At 40.2% G+C, this 24,426-nt stretch overlaps 1 protein-coding gene across 1 annotated transcript in view; it reads left to right on the top strand.

Annotated features, from left to right (window-relative positions):
* The window catches only part of FES (FES proto-oncogene, tyrosine kinase), an 87,799-nt gene that overhangs the window by 46,870 nt on the left and 16,503 nt on the right, over positions 1–24,426 (top strand). Inside the window, exons 9-14 of the mRNA XM_075273382.1 lie at positions 276–462; positions 1,167–1,244; positions 9,460–9,669; positions 10,945–11,067; positions 18,832–18,885; positions 21,356–21,474. Coding sequence (XP_075129483.1) covers positions 276–462; positions 1,167–1,244; positions 9,460–9,669; positions 10,945–11,067; positions 18,832–18,885; positions 21,356–21,474 — 771 coding nt within the window. The remainder of the gene's footprint in view (positions 1–275; positions 463–1,166; positions 1,245–9,459; positions 9,670–10,944; positions 11,068–18,831; positions 18,886–21,355; positions 21,475–24,426) is intronic.

The raw sequence follows: 24,426 nt of genomic DNA, 5'->3' as shown, positions 1-24,426 counted from the left end.
TGGTGTAGATTTAAGTTAAGTTTGGAAATTGGCAAGGGCAGCATAATAATGGCAACTATAGGGAGAGCACAAGTAGCAGTCGCTACCAGGTCCTGGAGGCTTGGGGCCCCAAATGCCTCTGGACTACATAAGACACCATGAGATAATGGGATACTACACTTTGCTTTATTTTATATGACAATATTCCAACACCTCACAGAGAGTGAAATGTGGTCATGACATAAGGCCAACAATAATACGAAAGCTTTGTTCATTGTTTCATTTATCCACAACAGAATTAGTCTCCTGGCCAGATGTCAGTCTCTTCAGGATGCCTTTTTACAGTATAACATGTCGCTCTGTAGCAAGGTCAAGCTGCAGGGTCAGAGGGACACGCTGAAAAAGAAGATAAGTGATCTTGGAGGCAGAGATCCTCCTCCAGCACTTCACTTGCAGGATGATGGACAATCGATTTGCTCAATTGTAAGACTTTCATTTGCTTGTTTCATGTAATAAAAATAACAAATCTAATAATCCTGAATACTGTTCAGTCACATTTTAAGACGCATATATCTCAATTATTTGTACATTCTAGGCAGCACACTCTTGCCTGGGTATGTTAACGTGGAGCGGATTTACTAAAAAAAATCTATTCCATACATCTGTATGTGGTTGTTTTGACCATTTGTGCATTTTTATCCAATTTAAAGAGGTCCTGTCACCAGGTGCCAATATTCCATTGACATACTTTGTCTGATGCTTACCCTGAGTGTTTTGGTGTTATGTTTATCCAAATCTGTTGAGTATTTCCTAAAATATAAGCCCAGGTAATGATAATGCAAATTAGGGTCTGTTAGCCAAGCCAAAGGTGGTAACACTGCATGCCACATAGCACAGAGACCCCAACTGTACCTATACACCTGCACAGTTCTCTCTATGATCGGGCACAGCATAGCTTTAGAGGAAACAGTGGCAATAATATGTAAACAAAAATAAAAATGCATATGATATGATATATAATACTATACTATATTATATTATAATATATTAGGGACATGAACGAAGTATACACTTACCAAACCCTGAACCTTGTAATGTCCCTGTTACAGATCTACTGTAATTCATGTTGGTTCATTTATCTGACCTTCTAATAAATTGTTGACTATAATTGTTTTCTTTTCTCATAGGACAGGGAGAGCGGTATCAACCAAACTTTGGAAAATATAAAGAATCACATATCTGGGATTTTTAGACCAAAGATTTCTGTGAGTATTTGGGATTACTGTAATTATGAACTACAGATCTATTCTGTGCTCACATCAATGCCTCAGATAATACTCTGCTCAGAGCAGTACATACTATTCTGCTCCATTTAATAATACATTCTGGAGTTGAAGAACATGTTGTATGATACATCTGACAAACCAATAATAATTTGTATTGCTTGGAGCTAAAGCTGATATAATGAAGGACTCCTGTAACTATCAAGAAATTTTAGGTTACCCAAAATCTATATATCTACTTTTTCTTGCTTTGGAAACATTTCTTTTCTGATTGTAAGCACAGCTACATAGTGACTAACATAAAACCAAGCAATTTATACCCCTAGTTAGGTGAATCCCTATAGGGTTCCCTACCAGTAGCCCTTTTTGGTGCCAAACCAAAAATCAAGTTGCAAAACTTCAGCAATTTGCTCAGGTAAAGGCGTGCTTAAATGCCACGTATACCAAAAACCATGCTAAAATTACACCTTTTTGTAATTTCAGCAAAACTACATTCATTTGCTGTGAGTTTTACTCCTATGAATTTACAGGCCTAAGGCTAAGCATTTGTGGAGAGGAAATTCAAAGAATGATAGGAGGTTTCTCATATTCATGTTCTCATCTGCGATATGAAGAGAAATAGCTACACAGCTGTTGAGCAAATGGCTGAATAATATGACCAAACAACCATTTCCCCAGACAGGTCAGAAGCTACACTAAAGGTTTGGAAATCATTTAACTTTCACATCTGTTTTCATTTTTGGTAACAAACGAAGGGACTTTCCAGGATTATGTACACATTGCTCATATGGAAGACAACGTAAGCCATATCACACAAAGTAGTATATTGCATAGTGATTTTCACTCTAGTTCCCGCAAGAATCATTGACTATTAAGACTGGCAAGCCAGGATCTGGTGTAGATTTGTGGTATAACTCATGGTGTGAGTTATAGTAAATATGGTGGACTGGGGTGTCCCTGCCCTGACCCTTCTAGATTCCAGCCCTGCTCTGACTATTGTTCAAAAAAGTGGCAAGCGGGGTATAGAGGCCAAGTTGAGGCACATTTTTTGGCACTTTCTAGGCACATCAGCATTAGTAAATTTGGATCATTGATTTATAGTATATTCAGTGGCGTAACTAGGAATGGCTGGACCCCGTGGTGAACTTTTGACATGACACCTCCCCTCCCCCCCCCCCCCGACCGATGCCGAATACCCCGAACGACCCCACTCCCCCCTGCATTCCTGCACGCTCTATTATGCCCCATAGTGGCCCCTGCACACAGTATTATGCCCCATAGTGGCCCTGCATACAGTATTATGCCCCATCGTGAATACCCATTAATAATTATTATACTCTGGGGTCATTTCAGACCCCAGAGTATAATAATCAGAGACAGAGAGGGGATGCCAACATAAAAACCACTGTTACTTGCCTATACCTATATCTATGTGGCTCTGCTGCACTCCTCGGTGGTGTCAGCCATCTTCATTGATGTCCGGGATGTCACATGACCTGGGACGCAGGCCCTGGTCATGTGACATCAGGGACGTCACAGAAGTAGGTCCGAAGCTTGCCCGGAGAGGTAAGTAACAGTGTTTTTTATGTTCCCTTACCTCTCTTACTCCTTCGATCATTATCACTATAATAATAGTGTTTGTGAGACTCGCAGCATCACTTACCAATCCCAGCCCCTGCCAGGATCAGTAAGTGAATAGAGCCTGTTACCGGCTGGAGTAACTACAGTATGTTGTACTGCAAGCACATATCGCTAGCTCACATAACTAAAAGGGTCTTAGTTCAAGGCAATAACCAGACAGAAGGCTACTGACAGGCACTTAGGAAAGAAATAATAATAATACATAAGCAGGGGCTAGGCAGCAAGGTACTACTGGGAAAAAGATTATATATGCAATATTATAGAAATATTAGCATGTTACTGTCTAGTGGCTCCAAGAATGATTTATACTGGTGGGCTCTAGGCTCCCAGTCCAACACTGGATGTAACCAGTTGAAATAGAAAAGTGAATAGAAAGTGCTTGATGGAAGTTATTTAGTTTGTGAATGAAAGTCTGATATTAGACTTTGTGATCCTTTGTGACTCACAGTATAAATCTTATGTAGGAAATTCTTGTTGCAGCTACTGTGCCTACCTAACAGATATATACAGTATTTAGACAAATGTGTAAGGCATGTACCGTGAAGGAAAGTGTACTGATTCTGATTTTACCAGGCACATGTGTCCATGTGGACTCCTGTTATAACTTGGAATCTCCTTCCCAATAATGTTTTCTAAACTGTAAACTTTTACTCTGTGTAAATTTACAGTATGAAGTTTTCTATATTGGACATTTCTTACCTAAGTAATAATCAAGTATTTTTGCTTTGCACTCTACATAGTTCATAAGGGTTCAGCTTCATTGATGTTTTTGTCATGGCTGTGTACAAGATATTTAGGAATTTGGGACTTTCCTTCTGCAATCTATTGTGCAGTGCCATTCATGTATTGTTTTCTAATACTAGTATTTATAGACAATACATGTATCATGACGCCTCTCAAGGCCATTTCCTCATTTTTCATTCTTCTGTACAGCTATTTATCCTTCCTGTAGGGTTTTTGATTAGCAAACTCCAAAGCAGAAGTGGTTAACTGCATTTCCAGGTTAACTTCTTGCTGAGTGCTTCATTGTTATTCTATATTGTAAAGAGTGATTGCCCAGGAGGACAGATAGAATTTATTTCATTAGACTTTTGCCTCTTGAAAGATTATTTGGTGATGAAATTGCAGATGAACAGAGGGACATAAACCTGCCGGGATGAACAGACAGCAACGATTGTTATCTTGTGCATTACTGGTTATTTAATGAATTCATAGTTAGTTTTCTTCCAGTACAAATATACAAATGTATGAGCTGCAAATAGTTCACAGTTTGTCAATGGCAAAGAATCCCATAAAACTGGAGAGGAACACTGCCATCTAGTGCTCATCAGAACTGTTACTTATATTCTTGTTCTACTGTATATAGTAAATCCAGCTCGAAATGTCAAATTCCACTGTGAACTCAATATCTTCTATACCTTAAAATGTTTACTCTCTGGGGATAGACTGAGCCTCTTGACATCCGTTCTGCAGAAAATCACTTGCAAAGGTTTGGTAGACCTTAGCCTTAAAAAGTCTGCAGTACATGCGGTAGCTGGTATATTGCTGATTTAATGCCTTTATTATGTTTTCACATCATGTGGTTTGTTTGGTTTTTTTTACATCTGTTTAGCTGATCCATTTAATTGATGAAAAAATGGCTGGAAAAAATGGGTGCAGACAGATGGCCATCATTTATACGGCTCAATGTGATTAAAAAAAAAAAAAACTTTCAGTTTTTTTACGTATATTTTTTTTTACATGCATTAAACAGATCTGTTAAATGGATGTAAAAAAAACATGAAGGTTGAATGCACCCTATAAATGGAAACATGCATGCTGTTTTATGGCAATATTTGGCAGAGTCTTTTATGCAGTCAGTTCTTGAGATAAAACCAGAGTGAATCCAATAGGAAGCATTAGTCTAAGGGCTCGTTCACATCTGCGTTCATCGGTCCTTATTGCAGGTTTCCGTTTCCTGCATAAAACAGATGCAGGAGACGGAAGCCTGCAGGAGACTTTCTCACTCATTCATTTGAATGGGTGAGAAAGCTGTCCGGCCGTGAGCGGCAGTGAGCGTTTTGCGCTCTCCGCCGCGAAACCGGGTTTTATAATCCGGACACAGAGTCGGACATGCAGTACTCTGTGTCCGGATAAAAAAATCTGGTTTCGCGGCGGAGAGCCTAAAACGCTCACCGCCGCACACGGCCGGACCCGGTCTATGGTTTCCGTCTTCTGCCATGCAGAAGACGGAAACCATAGAACGGAGACATGAACGCAGGTGTGAACCCAGCGTCATCAGGCTTCAGGCACATGAACGCAGTGAAAAAAGGATGCAACGTCCATTTTAGGGCTCGTTCACATCTGCGTTCACTGTCCTTATTGCAGGTTTCCGTTTCCTGCATAAAACAGATGCAGGAGACGGAAGCCTGCAGGAGACTTTCTCACCCATTCATTTGAATGGGTGAGAAAGCTGTCCGGCCGTGCGCGGCAGTGAGCGTTTTGCGCTCTCCGCCGCGAAACCGGGTTTTATAATCCGGACACAGAGTCGGACATGCACTACTCTGTGTCCGGATATAAAAATCTGGTTTCGCGGCGGAGAGCATAAAACGCTCACCGCCGCTCATGGCCGGACCCGGTCTATGGTTTCCGTCTTCTGCCATGCAGAAGACGGAAACCATAGAACGGAGACATGAACGCAGGTGTGAACCCAGCGTTAGTTTTTATGCATCTGTTTCACAGATCTATAGTTATTGAAGGACAGAATAAAGAAAGGCAAAATAATGTGAATAGACACATTGATATCAATGTGTTCTGAGAACAGTCATGTTCTGACCATGGTAAATGGTTGGTAATGTGGCCGCCTTGCTTCTTTCGGAGGTATGCCACATTCCCAGTTTCCTCCATTCTGTTCCTCACTCACGACTCTCTGCAAATGTGGGAGTTGGATGGCCCATCATATTTATTATAAGTAGTGGTGTGAGTTAAACAGGTCGTCTATAGCACTTTTTGACTGGTGTAGATTTCCTCTTTAGTGCACTGGAGTGCACCTGATTTATTTAGAGGCTGGAGTCTCTTAACAATTCATAGCTATTGAAGTGAATGAGACCACCGACCATCATCAGTCCTGCCCACATTCAGCCCAGCTGTGCTCATGGTGAATGTGGAGTGCAAGTAATGTCCTGCAGACTACACTTTGTGGGACAACCCCTTTAATCCCCCCCCCCCTCCCATTAATTTCAGTTGAATTAATCACATCTTCATCTTTTGATGGTTAATTTCAACGAACTGTCGAAATTGGGACATACCGTATTTCTGGCCATTTTTCACATATCTCTCATAGACTCAAGCCCATGGAAAATCGATGAAAAAAGGGTGCCCCATGGATATAAAATGGCTCTGAAAAATTAATCTTTTCATCCATTTTACCCTTCTTTTTTGTAGCAGGTCATACGAGTATATCCTAAGTCCTTCTAGTATGTCTCTCGTTACTTTTGAATCCACAGCTTTGGCTGTAATGTGTAATTTTAGCTTAAAACTTCATTTCATCTCTGAATTTTAGGCTATCGTGACATGACATGATACTTAAATGTGGAACTGAAATATAGTTATCTACCAAGGGGAAGGAGGACATCTGATGGTAAATTGAGGAAGGAGCAAGTTACTAGAAATGAAACTAGAAATATAAAACATTGATAGTAAAAAGACCAATAGCTTTGGTGATCTTGTCTCTGTTTTACTAGAGTATTTATTTATATTGGAAATATAAAGCTGCTGGTTTATATGTAGCTGACCATACACATGAAATGAAATTTAGCCAAATTCGCCATACACCTCACAACCATGGCGTAAATTTCTGTGGCAGTAATATCTGCAAAACATATCTGCCAAACATGAACATACCTTTCATAGAATAAGTGAATCTGTTCTCCATATTGCTAACTTTAGCGCTAGTTTGTCATTGTACTCATTGAGTTAATGTACTTAATGGGAAGACAATTTTTCTTAAAAAGGACAAGTTTCGATGATTGTCTTTGTATAAATTATTCATGAATTCTCAAGTGTCACATCTCATCAGTAAGCGTAAAAACAAGAAGTTAGCATAAAAATACCCTCTTATAGCTCTCGTATTTGAATGTGCTCCAGAGCTGTAAAATCTACATATATTTGCAGGAACACTCTGGCTCAAGGCTATTTTATACGGTCTCTCCTTTGCATGCCGAAACAAAGACCTGTCACATCTACCCACTAGCCGTTCCTCTTCTTACAGCTCTTATAGTCAATAAGAACAGCTTATCGTTTGTGTGCAAATTCTATACAAACGATATTGCTGATATTGAACTCCCCCGGGAGTACATAGTGATGAGGCTCATGTCTTTGGAAGACCATAAATTCCTGTGTTAGTTATTTTCTATATTCAATTTCATGATTTTAGGCTGGGGGGGGGGGAAGGTTCCCTTTGTAGAAATTGAAAGTATGTTTGTCTGAGATGCCGGTTACTATGGCAAGAGTCGTGTTTATGAAGAGAAGGCACTTCTTGTCTCACTGTCTCTTCTTCCTCTTTCTCTCTCCAGATGAAGTAGCAGAAAAATGTCCTACCCGACTGCCCTACCTTTTTTTTTGTTGTTGTTGTTCAGTTGTTTATATTTTATCAGCTTACCCTGTTTGATTACATTGATTTATATATTGTTATATGTTTTACTTAACTGTAGTTTTTCTCTCCATAGGGTTAAAAAATTTAAAGATTGAGATATATATTGACAATAGGTTTTTAATTCAGGTTTAATGCAGGTTTAGTACCTTTATTATAGATGTGGTTGATGTGGATTAAAAGTTGGTAAACTTAATAGTGGTGAAGAGGCTGAGCTTTGGTGTCCAACCTGAAGAATGTAGTGATGGTAACAACATCCAGGATTACTTGGTTATTAAGTTCAGGAGTAAGGGTCAGATGGCTTTAAAGGGGGTGTCCAGGGGCAGTGAATAATTAAAAAAAAAATTCTAACTTGCCTTGCCCCAATGCTCTGGTCCCTACCATCACGGTCCGGTCTTCTGCCATACATCTGTACCAAGAAGTCCCAGCCACATGTGACCACTGAAGCTAATCGGCAACCTTTTACATCACAGGTCTCTTCCTGAGGCCGCTGATTGGCCTCATGGTCATGTGACCGCTGAGGCCAGTCAGTGGCTTCAGCTGAACTCAGGAAGAAACTCATGAGAAGACACCGGAGCAGAAAGACCAGACCACACTGGGAGGTCACAGAGCATCGGGGACATATGAGTATGAATTATTTATTTGTTTTCACCTCCCTCGGCATATTTAAAAAAAAAATAAATGCCAGGACAACCTCTTTAATGTGGACTATCCCTGCTACAATGGCAAGAGTGTTAAAGTCTAAGTTAAGGAAGTCTTCTGCCTTGGATTTGTGTCTAAATCCTACAGGAATCCAAGGCAGGTTCTACATCTGAATAAGCCACAGACTCAGCCGCAAGCTCAAGCAGGACTCTTCCTTTTTCACCGTACTAAAAAAAAAAGGAACATCCATCACTGCTTCCCATCGAAAACAATTGGGGGGTGCAGATTCCACCTGAAATTTAGAGCTGATTTTTAGTCAGAATCCAAATGAGCTCCAAATTCCCCTTTGCTACTATACCCACCTAGTATTGTGGTATCAAATAAAGCTGTGACCATTTAACACCAACATGAATTCTTTATATTTTACTTTGGATCATTTACTTATTGTGTTACTTTATTAGTGAGTGAGGGGTCTCCCATGTGGAGAAGACATGTATATACCGTATATACTCGAGTATAAGCCGAATTTTTCAGCCCAGTTTTTGTGCTGAAAAAGCCCCCCTCGGCTTATACTCGAGTCAGCAAAAAAAAAAAAAAAAAAATTTATTTTTTATTTTTTTGGGGGGGGTGGGTCTATGACCAGCCACAATATTAATGTATAGAATCTCTCATAAAATAGTGCAAAAAAAAAAATAAATGTTCTAAATCGCTCCTTTCCCTAGAATACATAGAAAAGTAGAAAATGACTGTGAAACACATACACATTAGGTATCCCTGTGTCTGACAGTGCCCGGTCTACTGAATATAGGGGATCTGCAGTGCTCCTATTCCATCAGGAAGGCGTTAATAGGAGCACTGCAGATACCCTATGTTCAGCCAGGCTGAATTCCAAGTGGGGGAAAAAAAGGAAGGGAAGGGACAGACAAAACCAAAACACCCTTCCCCAGCACCCAGCATCTACTGCACCCAAAAACTCTGACCATTTTAATTTTTGAAATTTTCCAGTAGCTGCTGCATTTCCCCCCCTAGGCTTATACTCGAGTCAATAAGTTTTCCCAGTTTTTTGTGGTAAAATTGGGGGGGTCGGCTTATATTCGGGTCGGCTTATACTCGAGTATATACGGTACCTATATTAGGTTAATCTAAATATCCTAAAAATATTTCACTAAATGTGTTTTAGTATATTTTTCTATATTACTGTGCATGTTCTTATTAAACAAGACTCAGTGATTGACTAAGAGGGTGGAAATGATCTTAATGCTTTTCTGTCATTCATTTCTGTAGTTACCGCCTCTTCTACCATTGGTCCCAGATGTGCAGAAACCACTTAGTCAACAGACCTGGTACCATGGTGCCATTCCACGAACTGAGGTCCTAGGATTGTTAATAAATAATGGTGATTTCCTTGTTCGTGAAAGCCAAGGGAAACAAGAATATGTGCTGTCTGTACTGTGGGATGGACAACCGAGGCATTTCATCATTCAGTGTATAGATGTAAGTCTCCTTGTTTGCGCAATATGTGACAATAGACTGTAAGACACAGTGCCAGTTCCTAATTTCTGTGATTTCACAAGGTTTCTTTAACCCTTTCACCTTTTTCCTTGAAGTGTATAGCAGTGGAAGTTCCCACGGAGAGTTACTAGAGTATCTTAGTCGGTATTTTCTTAAAATGTAATTATGGAGAGAAGAAATATCATGTGGACATAGTAATGGATATCATTATCCCTACAACATTGCTAGCTATGATCAAAACTCACTAGTCATAGCAGTACCCTGACTTGAAGAATGCTTTCACATAGTAAAATGTAAACTAATGAGGACATCTTGGTAGTCATGTTGCTTTTTATAAAAAACAAATATTAAAATAGCAGTCCCGCCGGTAGCTACCAATAACATTACAGCAGTCATATTTACTAGAGATGAGCGAACAGTAAAAGGTTCAATATTCGATATTCGTTTCGAGTAGCCGCTCAATATTCGACTACTCGAATCGAATATCGAATCCTATTACAGTCTATGGGGGGAAAATGCTCGTTTCAGGGGTAGGCAACATTCGATCAAATTACACTTACCAAGTCCACGAATGAGGGTCGGGCTGGATCCTCTGAGAAGTCTTCTCTGTGCAGCGGCATCTTCCGGCTCTGAATTCACTCTGCCAGGCATCGGCCTGGGCAGAGCCGACTGCGCATGCCCGCACTACAAGAAAATGTAGTGCGGGCATGCGTAGTCGGCTCTGCCCAGGCCCGATGCCTGGCAGAGAGAATTCAGAGCCGGAAGACGCCGCAGGGAAGCTGCACGGAGAAGACTTCTAAAGGTAGGAGAAGAACCAGCATTGATTGGCCGACTGTATAGCATTCGACCAATCAATGCTGGTTCTGCATCGAACTTTTCATTCGAATAGTGAGTGGTACTCAATCGAGTACGAGTATTTCGAATACCGTAATATTCGATCGAACACCTACTCGATCGAGTACTACTCGCACATCTCTAATATTTACCACTGTGAATCCATTATAACCATTAGTAGAGTTACCACTGTTTGTACAGGGATATTACAGTATTCATTATGACTCCTATCTAGGCCCATTTATGCAATTTTACTGTAATTTGTGTTACTGTTACTGTACATGTTGAGTAATAAACAGAAGAATTCTACTTTTAAAGCTTGACTGATGAATCACATAGTCTGTGCATTAGTTTTATATAGTTAGTATAATTTGTCGATATCAGAATAAATATTGGCTTTTCTGTTCAATTTGCCATGAAAAGAATCTCTACAGACTGGAAGGAGAGGCATTTCCTACGATCCCGTTGCTAATTGACAATTTTCTTAAGACTAAGCAAGTGGTCACTAAGAAGAGCGGTGTTATATTAAGCAGAGCCATTGTAAAGGTAATGTAAAAATATGATTTAATACATTATCTGCAAATCTATTTCTACAAATGGAAATATCAGCTTTTATTGGCATGTTGTAAACGTTACATGAATAGTAAGATACTATAGATACGTGCCGCAGCCTCAGTGAAGATATTGCAGTTATCTATGTAGTACTATGTAAATTAAGTTATTTAGAGATCATTTATTAAGAAGCGTTTGGTTAAATTCTGAAAGATATTGTGTTATGCAGATAGCTGTAAAATTAGGTTTTGTCAGTATATAACCAGGGTTCATTGGCACCTTTAAAGGGGTTGTCTGGCACGTAAAAAATTGTTTCAAACATTTTGAGAATGGGTTGATAATAAAAAGAATCGGTACTCAGCACTCGTGTTCCATCACTTTCTGGGTTGCTTCTGATATCTACTTATGGATTGTCTCTTGACCGTACAGGTGGGTCACTGCTGTGGCCAGTAATTGGTTGTGCGGATATTTCAAGATATTCCTATATGTTGAGATGAGACCAGGAAGTAGAGACACTGTAAGCATCTTGAGTCTGTTTGAAAATGTATTCTTTCCGCCAGACAACTTCTTGAGGAGGCCTCAAGAACACAACACTTTGATACATGAAAATTGCCTTGTTGATCAGCTCATTACCGCACATCCAGCTCCTGAAACCCCTTTACAGAATGTAGTATTTTCCTACAATCCCTTTTTGTTCCTCTTGGGCCAAGGTGGTTACAGAAAAAAAGCGACATATTGATGACCTTACCTCCCTCACTAAATGGAACAACTGCAGTCAGAATCATTCAGTAATTGCTCATGTCTTAACCTTGCACATCCCCTAGTAGTTTCATGCCTATGTGTATATTTCTTACTGACCTTTTACTTGGTAGTAATTTTTCTGTTTCTTTCTCTTAATGTGTATAAGTGTTAGGCACATACATGTGGCATCCTTATTTTTTGCGGACACCATATGTACCCATTCATTTCAATATTCAATTGTTCAATTCAGTTCAATGTTCAATTCAGGTGTACTCAAATTTTTGCAGACCGTAGGTCCACAAAAACACAATGGAACAACACATCAATGAAAATCTATGGGTCCATGAAAAGAAAGAAAATTAAAAAATAGAAAAGTTGATCTTCTTTTCACAGAGGTGAAAAGTGGATCAATCATGGACAGCCCAACACCAGCAAATGAGAAGGGAGGGGTGCTGTCTATGAATAGTATGGACCTACACTGCATCTGTGGACGTGTGAATGAGGCCTGAATCAGTTAATGTGCAACCGACTATAAGGCTGGTTACAGTAATCAAGACTCGGATGTGAGACTCAGTCCGTGTGTGAACTGGATTTATTGGCCTGTAAACTATAGGAGACAGACTCCTTTAGTATAGTTATCTATGATGCTATGAGTCCCTTCTTCACCACTACCTAATGTCCAGTACTGTTATCACCATAGTAAGTATGTAGCAGAAAGGCCGTCTGTCTCCCAGTATAGTGTACAGGTTGGTAAATCCAGCTCACATCTGAGACTGATTTACTGTGAAACTAACTTAAAGGTGTATTCCCATCATGCTTGTTCTGCAGCCTGCAGGCTCTGTGCTCTCTTCTCTTCCTGGTTTTCTCGGTACATTGGTGGGCGGGGTTTCACTTGCTCTGCTATCTGCTATGTTTGCAGTTAGTAATGAGGGATTGGTTGTAAATGAATTACCACAGTATGACGCTGATGTAGCATAGCTGGATTTGAGTCAGTTTGTAATACATACAGAGGTATTGGACTCCCTATTTCAGCCCTTATCAGCCAAATTCAATTAAACCGACTGATAAGTGGAAGAGCAGGAGATAAGAGCTCAGAAATCCCGGCGCTCTCACCTCCAACCTCCCCTATCTGAGGAGCTCCGTTGCTTGTCTGTGGCAGAGACATTCACAGCTCAGAGCTGCTGCCGAGCACTCAGCCCCTCCCTCCCCCCCTGAGAGCAGGCAGCTACGTCACTTGGGGACTGAGCAGATAAGCCCCTGGTCTGGGGCCCGTGGTCATAGAAACGCATGTAAACAATGAAGTCAATAAATTAAGATAGCGGCCAAACAAAACAGTTTTGATAAAGCAATGTATTTAGGAAAAGTCTTAAATCCACATAAACTAGCAGTATAGATAGGATCCTTGTTATGAGACAACCCCTTTAAGATATACACTCACCGGCCACTTTATTAGGTACACCATGCTAGTAACGGGTTGGACCCCCTTTTGCCTTCAGAACTGCCTCAATTCTTCGTGGCATAGATTCAACAAGGTGCTGGAAGCATTCCTCAGAGATTTTGGTCCATATTGACATGATGGCATCACACAGTTGCCGCAGATTTGTCGGCTGCACATCCATGATGCGAATCTCCCGTTCCACCACATCCCAAAGATGCTCTATTGGATTGAGATCTGGTGACTGTGGAGGCCATTGGAGTACAGTGAACTCATTGTCATGTTCAAGAAACCAGTCTGAGATGATTCCAGCTTTATGACATGGCATTGCATTATCCTGCTGAAAGTAGCCATCAGATGTTGGGTACATTGTGGTCATAAAGGGATGGACATGGTCAGCAACAATACTCAGGTAGGCTTTGGCATTGCAACGATGCTCAATTGGTACCAAGGGGCCCAAAGAGTGCCAAGAAAATATTCCCCACACCATGACACCACCACCACCAGCCTGAACCGTTGATACAAGGCAGGATGGATCCATGCTTTCATGTTGTTGACGCCAAATTCTGACCCTACCATCCGAATGTCGCTGCAGAAATCGAGACTCATCAGACCAGGCAACGTTTTTCCAATCTTCAATTGTCCAATTTCGATGAGCTTGTGCAAATTGTAGCCTCAGTTTCCTGTTCTTAGCTGAAAGGAGTGGCACCCGGTGTGGTCTTCTGCTGCTGTAGCCCATCTGCCTCAAAGTTTGACGTACTGTGCATTCAGAGATGCTCTTCTGGCTACCTTGGTTGTAACGGGTGGCTATTTGAGTCACTGTTGCCTTTCTATCAGCTCAAACCAGTCTGGCCATTCTCCTCTGACCTCTGGCATCAACAACGCATTTCCGCCCACAGAACTGCCGCTCACTGGATGTTTTTTCTTTTTCGGAACATTCTCTGTAAACCCTAGAGATGGTTGTGCGTGAAAATCCCAGTAGATCAGCAGTTTCTGAAATACTCAGACCAGCCCTTCTGGCACCAACAACCATGCCACGTTCAAAGGCACTCAAATCACCTTTCTTCCCCATACTGATGCTCGGTTTGAACTGCAGGAGATTGTCTTGACCATGTCTACATGCCTAAATGCACTGAGTTGCCGCCATGTGATTGGCTGATTAGAAATTAAGTGTTAACGAGCAGTTGGACAGGTGTACCTAATAAAGTGGCCGGTGAGTGTATATATATATATATATATATATATATACACACCACTATATATATGAGCAATGAGCAATATATATATCCTACTAATAATATTATAAATGTGAAAGCTTATGTGTTTGGATGTTTGTGTGTTTGGATGTTTAGATGTTTGTTCCCTAATCACACCTAAATTACTGAACGGATATGTGTGAAATTTTGCATATACTTACCTTGGGTCCCAGAATGAAAGATAGGCTACTTTGTACATCCCTCCGCCACCGGTCTCCACGGCAAATTACGCTGATGTTCGGTCTGGTGTCTGCTTCAAGACCTGAGATGACTTCATCCCCTGTCCTTGAGAAGTAAGCCGATTTGCTGCAGTGTGGGCAGAGCTATCGGCCCTGTAGCAATGTAACAAACATGCTGTTAGGACTCCTAGAACTATAGAAATTTGGCACACTCATACATAGGAACCGTCATTAACATAAAGGGTACTTTTTATCCCGGTAAATGATGTCACTACATGACTGTAAACTAAAGCACGAATTTACATGCACACTACCTTTGAGGACCTTTGATGACATCACAGGCCCTTCAGCCGTCCCATTGTATCACGCTGTTTTGGGGGAGGAGCTAAACGGGAGGTAGTTGGACACTGTGGAAAGCATACACTGTATGTACTCTATATACCACTATATACTACTGTATGTACTCTATATACTACTATATACTGCTGTATACACTGCATGTACTCTATACTCCACTATATACTACTGTATACAGTGTTAACACAGACACTGATAGGACACTCAGACAACACAACCCCTGTGATCCATATTGCTCGATGTAGCCAAGCTGAGGCACTACGGTACCACTGCTTGCTGTGGCTCTCCATACGGATGTGCATGCAGCTGGGGCTGCTGTGCATATCCACAGATGTAGCGGAGCCAACACGCGGACGCAGGTGCATCACCGCCAACCACATTTGCCTAATTATAAGCGGCTCATTGCCAACAAAAACCCGCAGACGAAGTCGCAGGCAGAAGCTAATATATGTCCGCACCAGTCTAGGCATAGGGTGCTCGCCAGTGGGAATAGGATTAGTATTAGTAATAGTATTATCAGATATATATATATATATATATGTATATATAGTATATCTGCCAGCTGCACAGACACCAGCCCCTAGGTATGCAGTAATAGCACCACATATAATTTTAGAGTGTGCGGTACCATTGACTTTTTTGCTGCAGTAATAGCATTAACATGTATGTACCCTGATAACATCACAAAAACTCAAATTAAACTCAACTAAAATTTAAATAGCTTTTTATTGTAGATTTTTTTTTCTTTCTAAAGCCCTTTAAATTTTAGACATTGATGAGATCCTTTGTATATTACTAGTTGTACCATAGTAACAGCTGTTTTTTCTATTAGATGCTTAAGATATCTTTACCCCACATTATTCTGGAGCTGTTGCTCAATTTTCCAGTGCATCTATTTAAGAAAAGTATCAGAGAAACCACTTTATTTTTTATTTCCCATTGCCTTGATATGTTGGATTCACTTGTTCCATTTTACTGACAGCTGTTAGAGCCTTTAACAAATGGCCATACAGCTAGGAAATGTCTCATTGTGCTTTAATATGGATGAGATCACTTTCTTCTTACCACTGTGTTTCACATCACCAGACTGGATATGTCACAAAAATTTATTGGTAGCGAGGGGAAATCTCAAAATGATTTAAAGACATGCAGATGTGATTAAACGTGAACTATATTTCATATGTTGGTGAAACAGATTAGCTTTAGTGCACTGGATATAGTACAGACATATAGTTATTCATGGTTTGGATTAATATCTTACGCTGATCAGTCACAAAATGACTCTTAAAACATTAGTATCGTCAATGGAGGCATTAGAAATTGTACTTTATTGAAGAGTTATTTGCAGAGATTCTTGTAGAGTCTTATTGTATCAAGCAACTTCTAAACTCTCCATTGCTGTTTTTCTTCTTTTGTATATAGTTATATTAGTTTGCCCTTGCTGATCCTGTGAAAAGTAAAAATATCTTTTTTTTAAAAAAAAAAAAAAATCTATTTCTATATAATATACAAATATATTCTCTAAATGTCACACTGCCCAACATATAAAAAGAATAAATAATATAACAACACTGTAGACACAAATTACAAGATTAAACCTATCCATTATAGTCGTATGCCTATATGCTATACCAATGAACGGATGACAGACAGAAAAACAACAGGGACATAGCAGACCGCAAAATAAATACACTTTAATTATTCCATCTCTCATGTATGACTGACCCCCACCGGCAACAAACCATGGTCTCAAGGGCCCAATAATGGCCTTGTATACACGTCAGACTGCTAATAAACTGCCTAAGGTTACCAAACCCTGGTAAACCTATCATGACAATCCTTAATACTAGAAGTCAAATTCTCCACAGTGTCATCCACTGCATAGATCCACAAGGATCTCCTTTCCACCACCAGGGATTAATGAAGCCCCATGTTACAGATCTTACTACAGTTATTTGAGCTAAAGCCAAGAATAGCTACAAAAGGAATGGGTAATATGTAGGAAGTTCTTATACTTCTATATTCTGCCTAATCCACTTCTGACTCTGGCTCAAAAATCTGCAGCAAAATCTGCAACAAAAAAACCCCATCAATTCCTTAACATGGGGCCTTAGCCTTAAACTCCTCTTAATTATAAGGCCCTTCAGTGAGATTGTAGAATGGTAAGTTTGCTATTTACACAGCCAAATGCCCATTTACTGCAGTTTTCTTGCACAACTAGTATATTAGGTTTTATTGTCCTTTAGGATTATATGAGATGGCTGTTAAATGTTTTTTTTTTGCAAAGTTACGCAGCTTCCCTCACATGATAATAAGGCATATGCTGTCATTATTCATAAATTCCATTAGGGTATTCAAAGCTATTACATGACTTGTTATTATATTTTTATATGCATTACATTAATAATTCAACCTTCTGATCTCTTCCATGCCCTTGGTAGTGTACAGGAAATTGCTTTCTCGAGTAGAAGCAATTCAAAAGCAAAGTTTGAAAGGGAAATATGCACATTTTAATATACATTTGCATAAGTTTTACATTGTTCTAATAAAATTCTTTCAAATTGTATTGTGATACTAATTATTAGTCCATTTACTTAGAGCGGACACATGGGAAGAAAATGTAGAAATGTACTTTTAATCACATACTACGGCTATTATATGCTGTTCAAACAGTGGGAAAGTGATAAGGAGCCCTTATGGAATACTCTGTACATTACTTTGTAGTCTTGTACTGTGACTGACCATTATGATCATTGTTACCCTATGTGCTGCAAAATGGCAGAATGTCATTAAGGTAGGCCATCAATTACAAATCGCCTGGACAACAACTGTCAGGATCCCTGCAGATCAGCTGTTACCCTGGGCATGCAGCTCCCTGGACTATTTGCATATTCTTGGTAGCGGGGATTGCGGGTACTGCAGTAATGTCCCGCTGGGCACTGCAGTACTCACAACTACCATTTTCAAGAACATGACAAGTGAGCAGTGCAATACCCTCCATGTAAACATGCTGGATGAAGGGTACCCATGGAATCTGCTGCTCTGTAGGGATTTCAACAGTCGGACCCTCCACCTTTCTGTAGTTGATCGCCTATTATAATGATGGACCATCAGTTACCCCTTGTCCCAATATTGAAATCATTACAGAACAGTATTTTGCTGGTAGGCAGGAAATCCTAGCCGCATACATAAGTATAATGTTCCTCTCCTGATATACTGTTCAGCCTGGAAAATCCAGCTCATCCATTGACTGAGTTGTTTTATGCAGATTTATGTATCTTATTCATTCTCTCTCTTAGGCTATATTCACATGATCTTGGTAAGTTGTGTCCTGTGTGACATCCTTTGCCTGCAGTGGGCAAATTGAGTCTGTAAAAACAGAGCTAGAGTCCAATCCATGAAAAAGTAGTCGATATCCTATTTTTTTCACAGACGGCACATGGCCATGAAACCCATTCTTGTGAATACAACCTTATTTTACTTTAGTCAACCATCAGAAATTGCATTGCATGATCATCTATTACGATGAGCCATGATCTATTGGTTGAATATAATCATTAAAATTCATAGTGATGAAATGTGTTTCTGTACTAATTGTATTGTTTTCTTCGCCGTGTGAAATGTGGCAATGTGAAATTGAAATTACGATTTACAACTGCCTGTAGAACGCCAGGGAATCAAAAGCATAGAGAAACCAGCCCAGAATAAGATCCAGAGATGTATGGCTCCAATGTATCCTCCGCTGCAGTTAGGATTTAATAATATTTACTCTTATTTTCTTCTAAAACAGGATAAATGGGTGCTGGAGCATGAAGAAGTTATCTTAGGAGAAAGGATTGGACGGGTGTGTAATAGTAAGCTTTTTAATTTGATTCCAACTCATTAAAATACATCATATCAATGGCAGCTGATAATAACACTGTGCCGGAAAAAGCAAACAAAAAAGAATAAACAAAAGCTTAATTAAAACAACAGAATTCAATTAAATGTGCTATATCAAAAAGTTTATCAAGTGTAAACCTTATTACTAAGCCATTGTAGGATTAATTATCTGAGAAGCACATCTGCCCGCTGGTGCCAAGATGTATAATAGTCTTACAGACACAATGCGCTTCAAGCAACCTCCCTGTATCTTATTCATCCTAAATGGTCAATAATGCAATAAGTCAATCACTGCAATGATCAATGTGTGGTCAATAATCACTCTGAAAAATGGCCACATAAGACAGGTTCATTACTGTTTGTGCCAAAGCGCAGCATTTTTGTCTACCTTTTAAGACTATGTGCCCTGCTAGAATTCAGTAGGAATGAGGCTTTTTTTTTGCAGTACTCTGTTAAGACAGTTGCCTCCAAATAGCCACCCGAGGTGTCTTAGAGAAAAAGAAATGTTCTTGAGTGACTGTTTGGATGTATATCTTATCACATATCTTAAAGTGACCATACACATTAGAAGAACATCAGTTGGGACATGTCCTAGTGGCTGATGTGAGCAGTCAAGGAGCATTCGCTTGGATTATCCTGCAGATGCCAGTTGAAGGAGCCTGAGCTGAGAAACCAAAGTGGAAAAGCGGTAGTGTAGTGACAAAGCCAAGGGTCCAGTGTTTGACCAGTATGACAAATACAGAGAAAGCTAGAACATCTTGGCAAGTCTGGAGTCTGAGCAACAAGATAGTTTCAAGGAGCATGAAAGCAGGGTGAGGGTGCTCTGATTGAAAGCTGCAAAGAGGCAAGAGAAGTATGTGCACACTTCAAGGACTAGAACAGGTGGGAGGAACAGATGCAGGCCATGGGGCACCTTCAGATCATATCATGAGATAAACCACCTTTCCATAAAACAACTTTTAATAAACTACTACATATAAACAAAACTGTGAGACCAAAACAGTGATAGAAATAAAGATGAACAATAAAAGCACATCCGACTCTTTTTCCCCATTTTGTCTTAAAGAGGTTGTCCACTTTCAGAACAATATTAACGTATAATAAAAAGTTATTCAGTTTTCCCTTATACTTTCTGCATCAATTCCTCTGTTTTCTAGATCTTCTTGCTGTCATTAGTTGCTGTCATTACTTGCTGTTACTTCTAGTGAATAAAATTCTGACTATGGTCATGTGATTTACGGTCCATGGTCATGTGATGAGCACACAGGGGCAGTTTCGGCATGTCCATGTAGTGAGTGAGGTACCCTAAGCAGCAGTATCCAAGTACCCAGTGTTGACAGAGGATATAGTGACTCACACAGAAGGGGAGCTTGAAAAATGTGAGGACAGGTTGGGAAGTGGAGTCTACCCTTGCTGATGTTCTGACGGCTATACGCCATGACTCTTCTTTATTAAATAAACTGACATGCAAAGTGGAGGCTGTAAGAGGACATTTTATTGCTTAGTTACAAACTTGCTAAGGTTGCAGAATGTGACAATGCCATAGATATCATGGATATCAGAAATGGAGGATATCCTGCCCCCCATGCAACAGGACTTACATGTGTGTACCCAGATAGTGGTATCATTGCTCGTAAAAGCCTGAAGACCTGGAAAACCAGATTCACTGGAATAATATCTGACTATTAGGGGTTGTAGAAAAGGTGGAGGGAACCAACCCTGGTGATTACTTTGAGAAATGGCTGTTGGCAGTGGCGTAACTACCGGGGTAGCAGGGGTAGCAGCTGCCACATGGACCGGGACATTAGGGGCCAGGCGACAGCCGCTACCGCTGCGTTTTTTTTCCCCCTTTACCGGCTGGAGTTACTACAGCCGGTAACGAGCCCTATGTACTTACTGATCCTGGATCCCTGAGTATAATGATTGGAGGTCCAGGAAAGGTAAGCGAACATAAAAAAGACATGTTACTTACCTTTCCACGCTCTGGGCAGGTCCGGGCCTACTTCTGGACACTCCCTGACGTCACATGACCCGGGATGCAGGGCCCGGTCATGTGACATCCCGGGTCATTTGACGTCCTGGATGTCATTAAAGAAGGCCGACGCCACCGAGGACTGCAGGGGAGCTGGAGATAGGTAAGTTACAGTGTTTTTTGTGTTTTTATCCCCCCTGCGTCTCCGTTTATTATACTCTGGGGTCTGAAAAGACCCCAGAGTATAATAATTGGCCCCTGCACTATGGGGCATAATACGATAATATGAGGTGGCTGCTGATAAAATGATCTCTACAGAGCATGAAGTGTCAGAAACCTAATAGGAGCCTCAGTGACCTGAGTATACCTGGAATATTTCAGGATTTTTTCAAGGCTGGATAATGACATATACAATATTCTTTAATTGGCTTTCATGTCTCAATGTTTTTTTATCACACAGGGTAATTTTGGTGAGGTGTTCAGTGGACGTCTTCGCGCTGACAACTCGCCAGTTGCGGTGAAAACTTGCAGGGAAACTTTGCCACCAGACTTAAAGGACAAGTTTCTGTCAGAAGCCAGGTAAGGACACTCATCTGTGTCTTTCTAACTGTATAGAATTTAATTAGATTTTCTATTCTAGATACAAAGCAGTGTTCCAGGCAAGTCGTTCCTTCTCCTTGCTCCACGTCTATTAATTTTATTCAATTTCTGTAGCCTAGCTGACACATCCAGGCACCGCTCATTGATCTGACACAGTAACAGCATGTAGAGTCATTAGGTGCTGAGATTGTATATCAAATTACAATCAGTGGATGCTTTAATATTGATTAATTTTTCACCTGGGCCATATACGCTCCAGCGAGCTGTCAGCTCTAGGCCTGTACAAAAGAACGCTACTACTACTGGAAAGTGGCACAAGACAAACTTAACAAAGGCCTCTGCCAGTGTTTGTCATCTACAGTATTCCCCCTGCTACATGGGTTACTGTTTAACTAGATATAAAGAAATGGGGAACCACAACATATGGCATGTAGTAATAATGTAATATTGGACATTTATTCTATCTAACTTACTATATCTTTCTGAGATTATGGAAGAGTATATGTACTGTTTACTGTCAATTGTAGATATCACTGAAAGTGACCACAGACAATAAAATAAAAAATCTGGGAATAATAATGTGCTGCTGAAAGCTTAAAATCTGTTTATTGGTTAAATGGCAACATGTTTCGACACCCAACCTGGTGACTTCATCAGGCTGACCTGGTCGTGTAGTGGATAGCAAGCGAGTGCAAACTGACCATACTCAGAGAGCCATAAAGGCCAGTTTAAACCATTTTCTGACAACTTGAGTGGTGTCCTTTTGTGATGTCAACCTGCATGACTGATGGTGGCGAAGACCGATATTTGTTGAAAATTTAGCGCTTTGTATTTTTTTTTTTTTTTTTTTTGGGGGGGGGGTAGCTATCAGGTTCTGTATTTGAAAAACTGTGAAAGGGAATGTATTGTCTTGTTTTGGGGTTGTTGTTTTTTTTTTTTAATTTAAAAACAATCTTTTTTATTTTCTAATTATAGACTGCCTGTGCGATTAACAGCATTTAGAGATATGCTTTACAGCAGCCACTTAGATCATACCCACAATAGTCCTGAAAAGTTAATGTAGGGCCATTGGAGAGTTTCAGACCCGCTCTAAGACCTGTGCCAAGGTCACTGTCATCTCTGTTCTAAATATATTATATATGCGATCTATACAGAGATGATTCCTGTCATTGTAATACTGGCTGAGAGGATAATGAGGTGACTGCTACAAAGAAATCTCCTACGGAACAGAAAGTGTCAGACTATTAGTAACCAGAGTGAGAACTGCGGGATATTAGGAGTTTATTTAAATATAGATATTGACATGAAAGATTTAAAGAACAACACCAAAAATGTGTAAAATATGTATAACCTAAAAATGTGATTTAGAAATATTGGCCTTTTTTTTTTTTTTTTTTTAAATGTAGATTGTGATCCCCACATAGAGCTCACAATGTACATTTTTCCCTATCAGTATGTCTTTGAAATATGGGATGGAAATCCATGCAAACACGGGGAGAACATACAAACTCCTTGCAGATGGTTTTCTGCCCTTGGTGGGATTTGAACACCAGGACTCCAGCACTGCAAGGCTGCAGTGCTAACCACTGAGCCACCGTGTGGCCCCCGAAATATTGGCCATTTTGTCACAACGCATTCCCTTTAATCCCAAATCACATTATTCTGTGTAGAATTAGACTGGTTGATTTGGTAACTAGTCAATTGAGATATCAGCCATAAAGTGTACATTAGATTAAAATATGGATCCATCTGTCATAGCGTTATAGAGCGGCTCTTAAGGGCATTATTGTTTTAAGAATTTTAGCATGTGTTCACAGCGTGTAATACCGTATATAAAGAGAACCATAAGTTAAAGGGATTTATATACTGTAGCTTATTATATGGCTGTATCTTTTCTTATCTGTGTGGTCTCGCTTGCAGCCGTTTTCCTACTACCTACTACGTTTTCTACTACCTATTAGGAGGTTGCCTACAATTATGCATAATGGTAGTCGCTATAATAATAGTCATTACCCTACATACTTCCCAAGATGAATCCCGAACCATAGGAAATGGAAATTTACACCGATAAACACTCTTAGAACTGCCCATTTAGGATTGTGTTTGTGGTCCATTTACAGAAAAAATAGTATTGTTGGCTGGTAAAATTACCCAGCTTGTTTTGAGTGAATAATACAGTAAATTGTGTAAAAAGGTAAAGCAGAGAATACAGTAAATGTTATGTTACATAGGCTGCATAATAGAAAACTAACATACACAAAGATTGTGTGAACGTTATTGAAAAACTAGCAAAGTATGAGGTGTGTTGTGTTTATTTTACTTAAAGGAATCCTATCATTAAAAGTCAATTTTTTGTCCCTAACGTGTAGAAATAGCCTTAGGAAAGGCTATTCATCTCCTACCTTTAGATGTCTTCTCTGCGCCGTCGTTCAGTATATAATTCAGTTTTCGTCGGTATGCAAATGAGTTCTCTCGCAGCACTGGGGGCGGTCCACAGCACTCAAACAGCACTGGGGGCGTCCCCAATACTGCGAGAGAACTCTCCAGCGCCGCCTCCATATTGTTCAGGAACGGGTCTTCTTCGCGTCTTCTTCTGGGGGTTGGCTTCAAACTTCTAGGCCTCGGGCCTAGGGCAAAGCCGACTGCGCAGACCGCCGGCCCCAAAAAAATGGCCGCTTGCACAGCATTGTAAGCGGCCATTTTCTTGTGGCCGGCAGGCATGCGCAGTGCTGCGCCCCCAGTGCTGCGAGAGAACTCATTTGCATACCGACAAAAAACGGATTATATACCGAATGACGGCCTGGAGAAGACATCTAAAGGTAGGAGACGAATAGCCTTTCTTAAGGCTATTCCTACCTGTTAGGGACAAAAAATTGACTTTTAATGATAGGATCCCTTTAAGATTCTCATCATGAGTTATATCCGCCAAAG

Source organism: Leptodactylus fuscus, chromosome 5 (assembly GCF_031893055.1).
Source record: "Leptodactylus fuscus isolate aLepFus1 chromosome 5, aLepFus1.hap2, whole genome shotgun sequence".
Taxonomy (NCBI): Eukaryota; Metazoa; Chordata; class Amphibia; order Anura; family Leptodactylidae; genus Leptodactylus; species Leptodactylus fuscus.
This window is presented reverse-complemented; position numbering and strand designations above follow the sequence as displayed.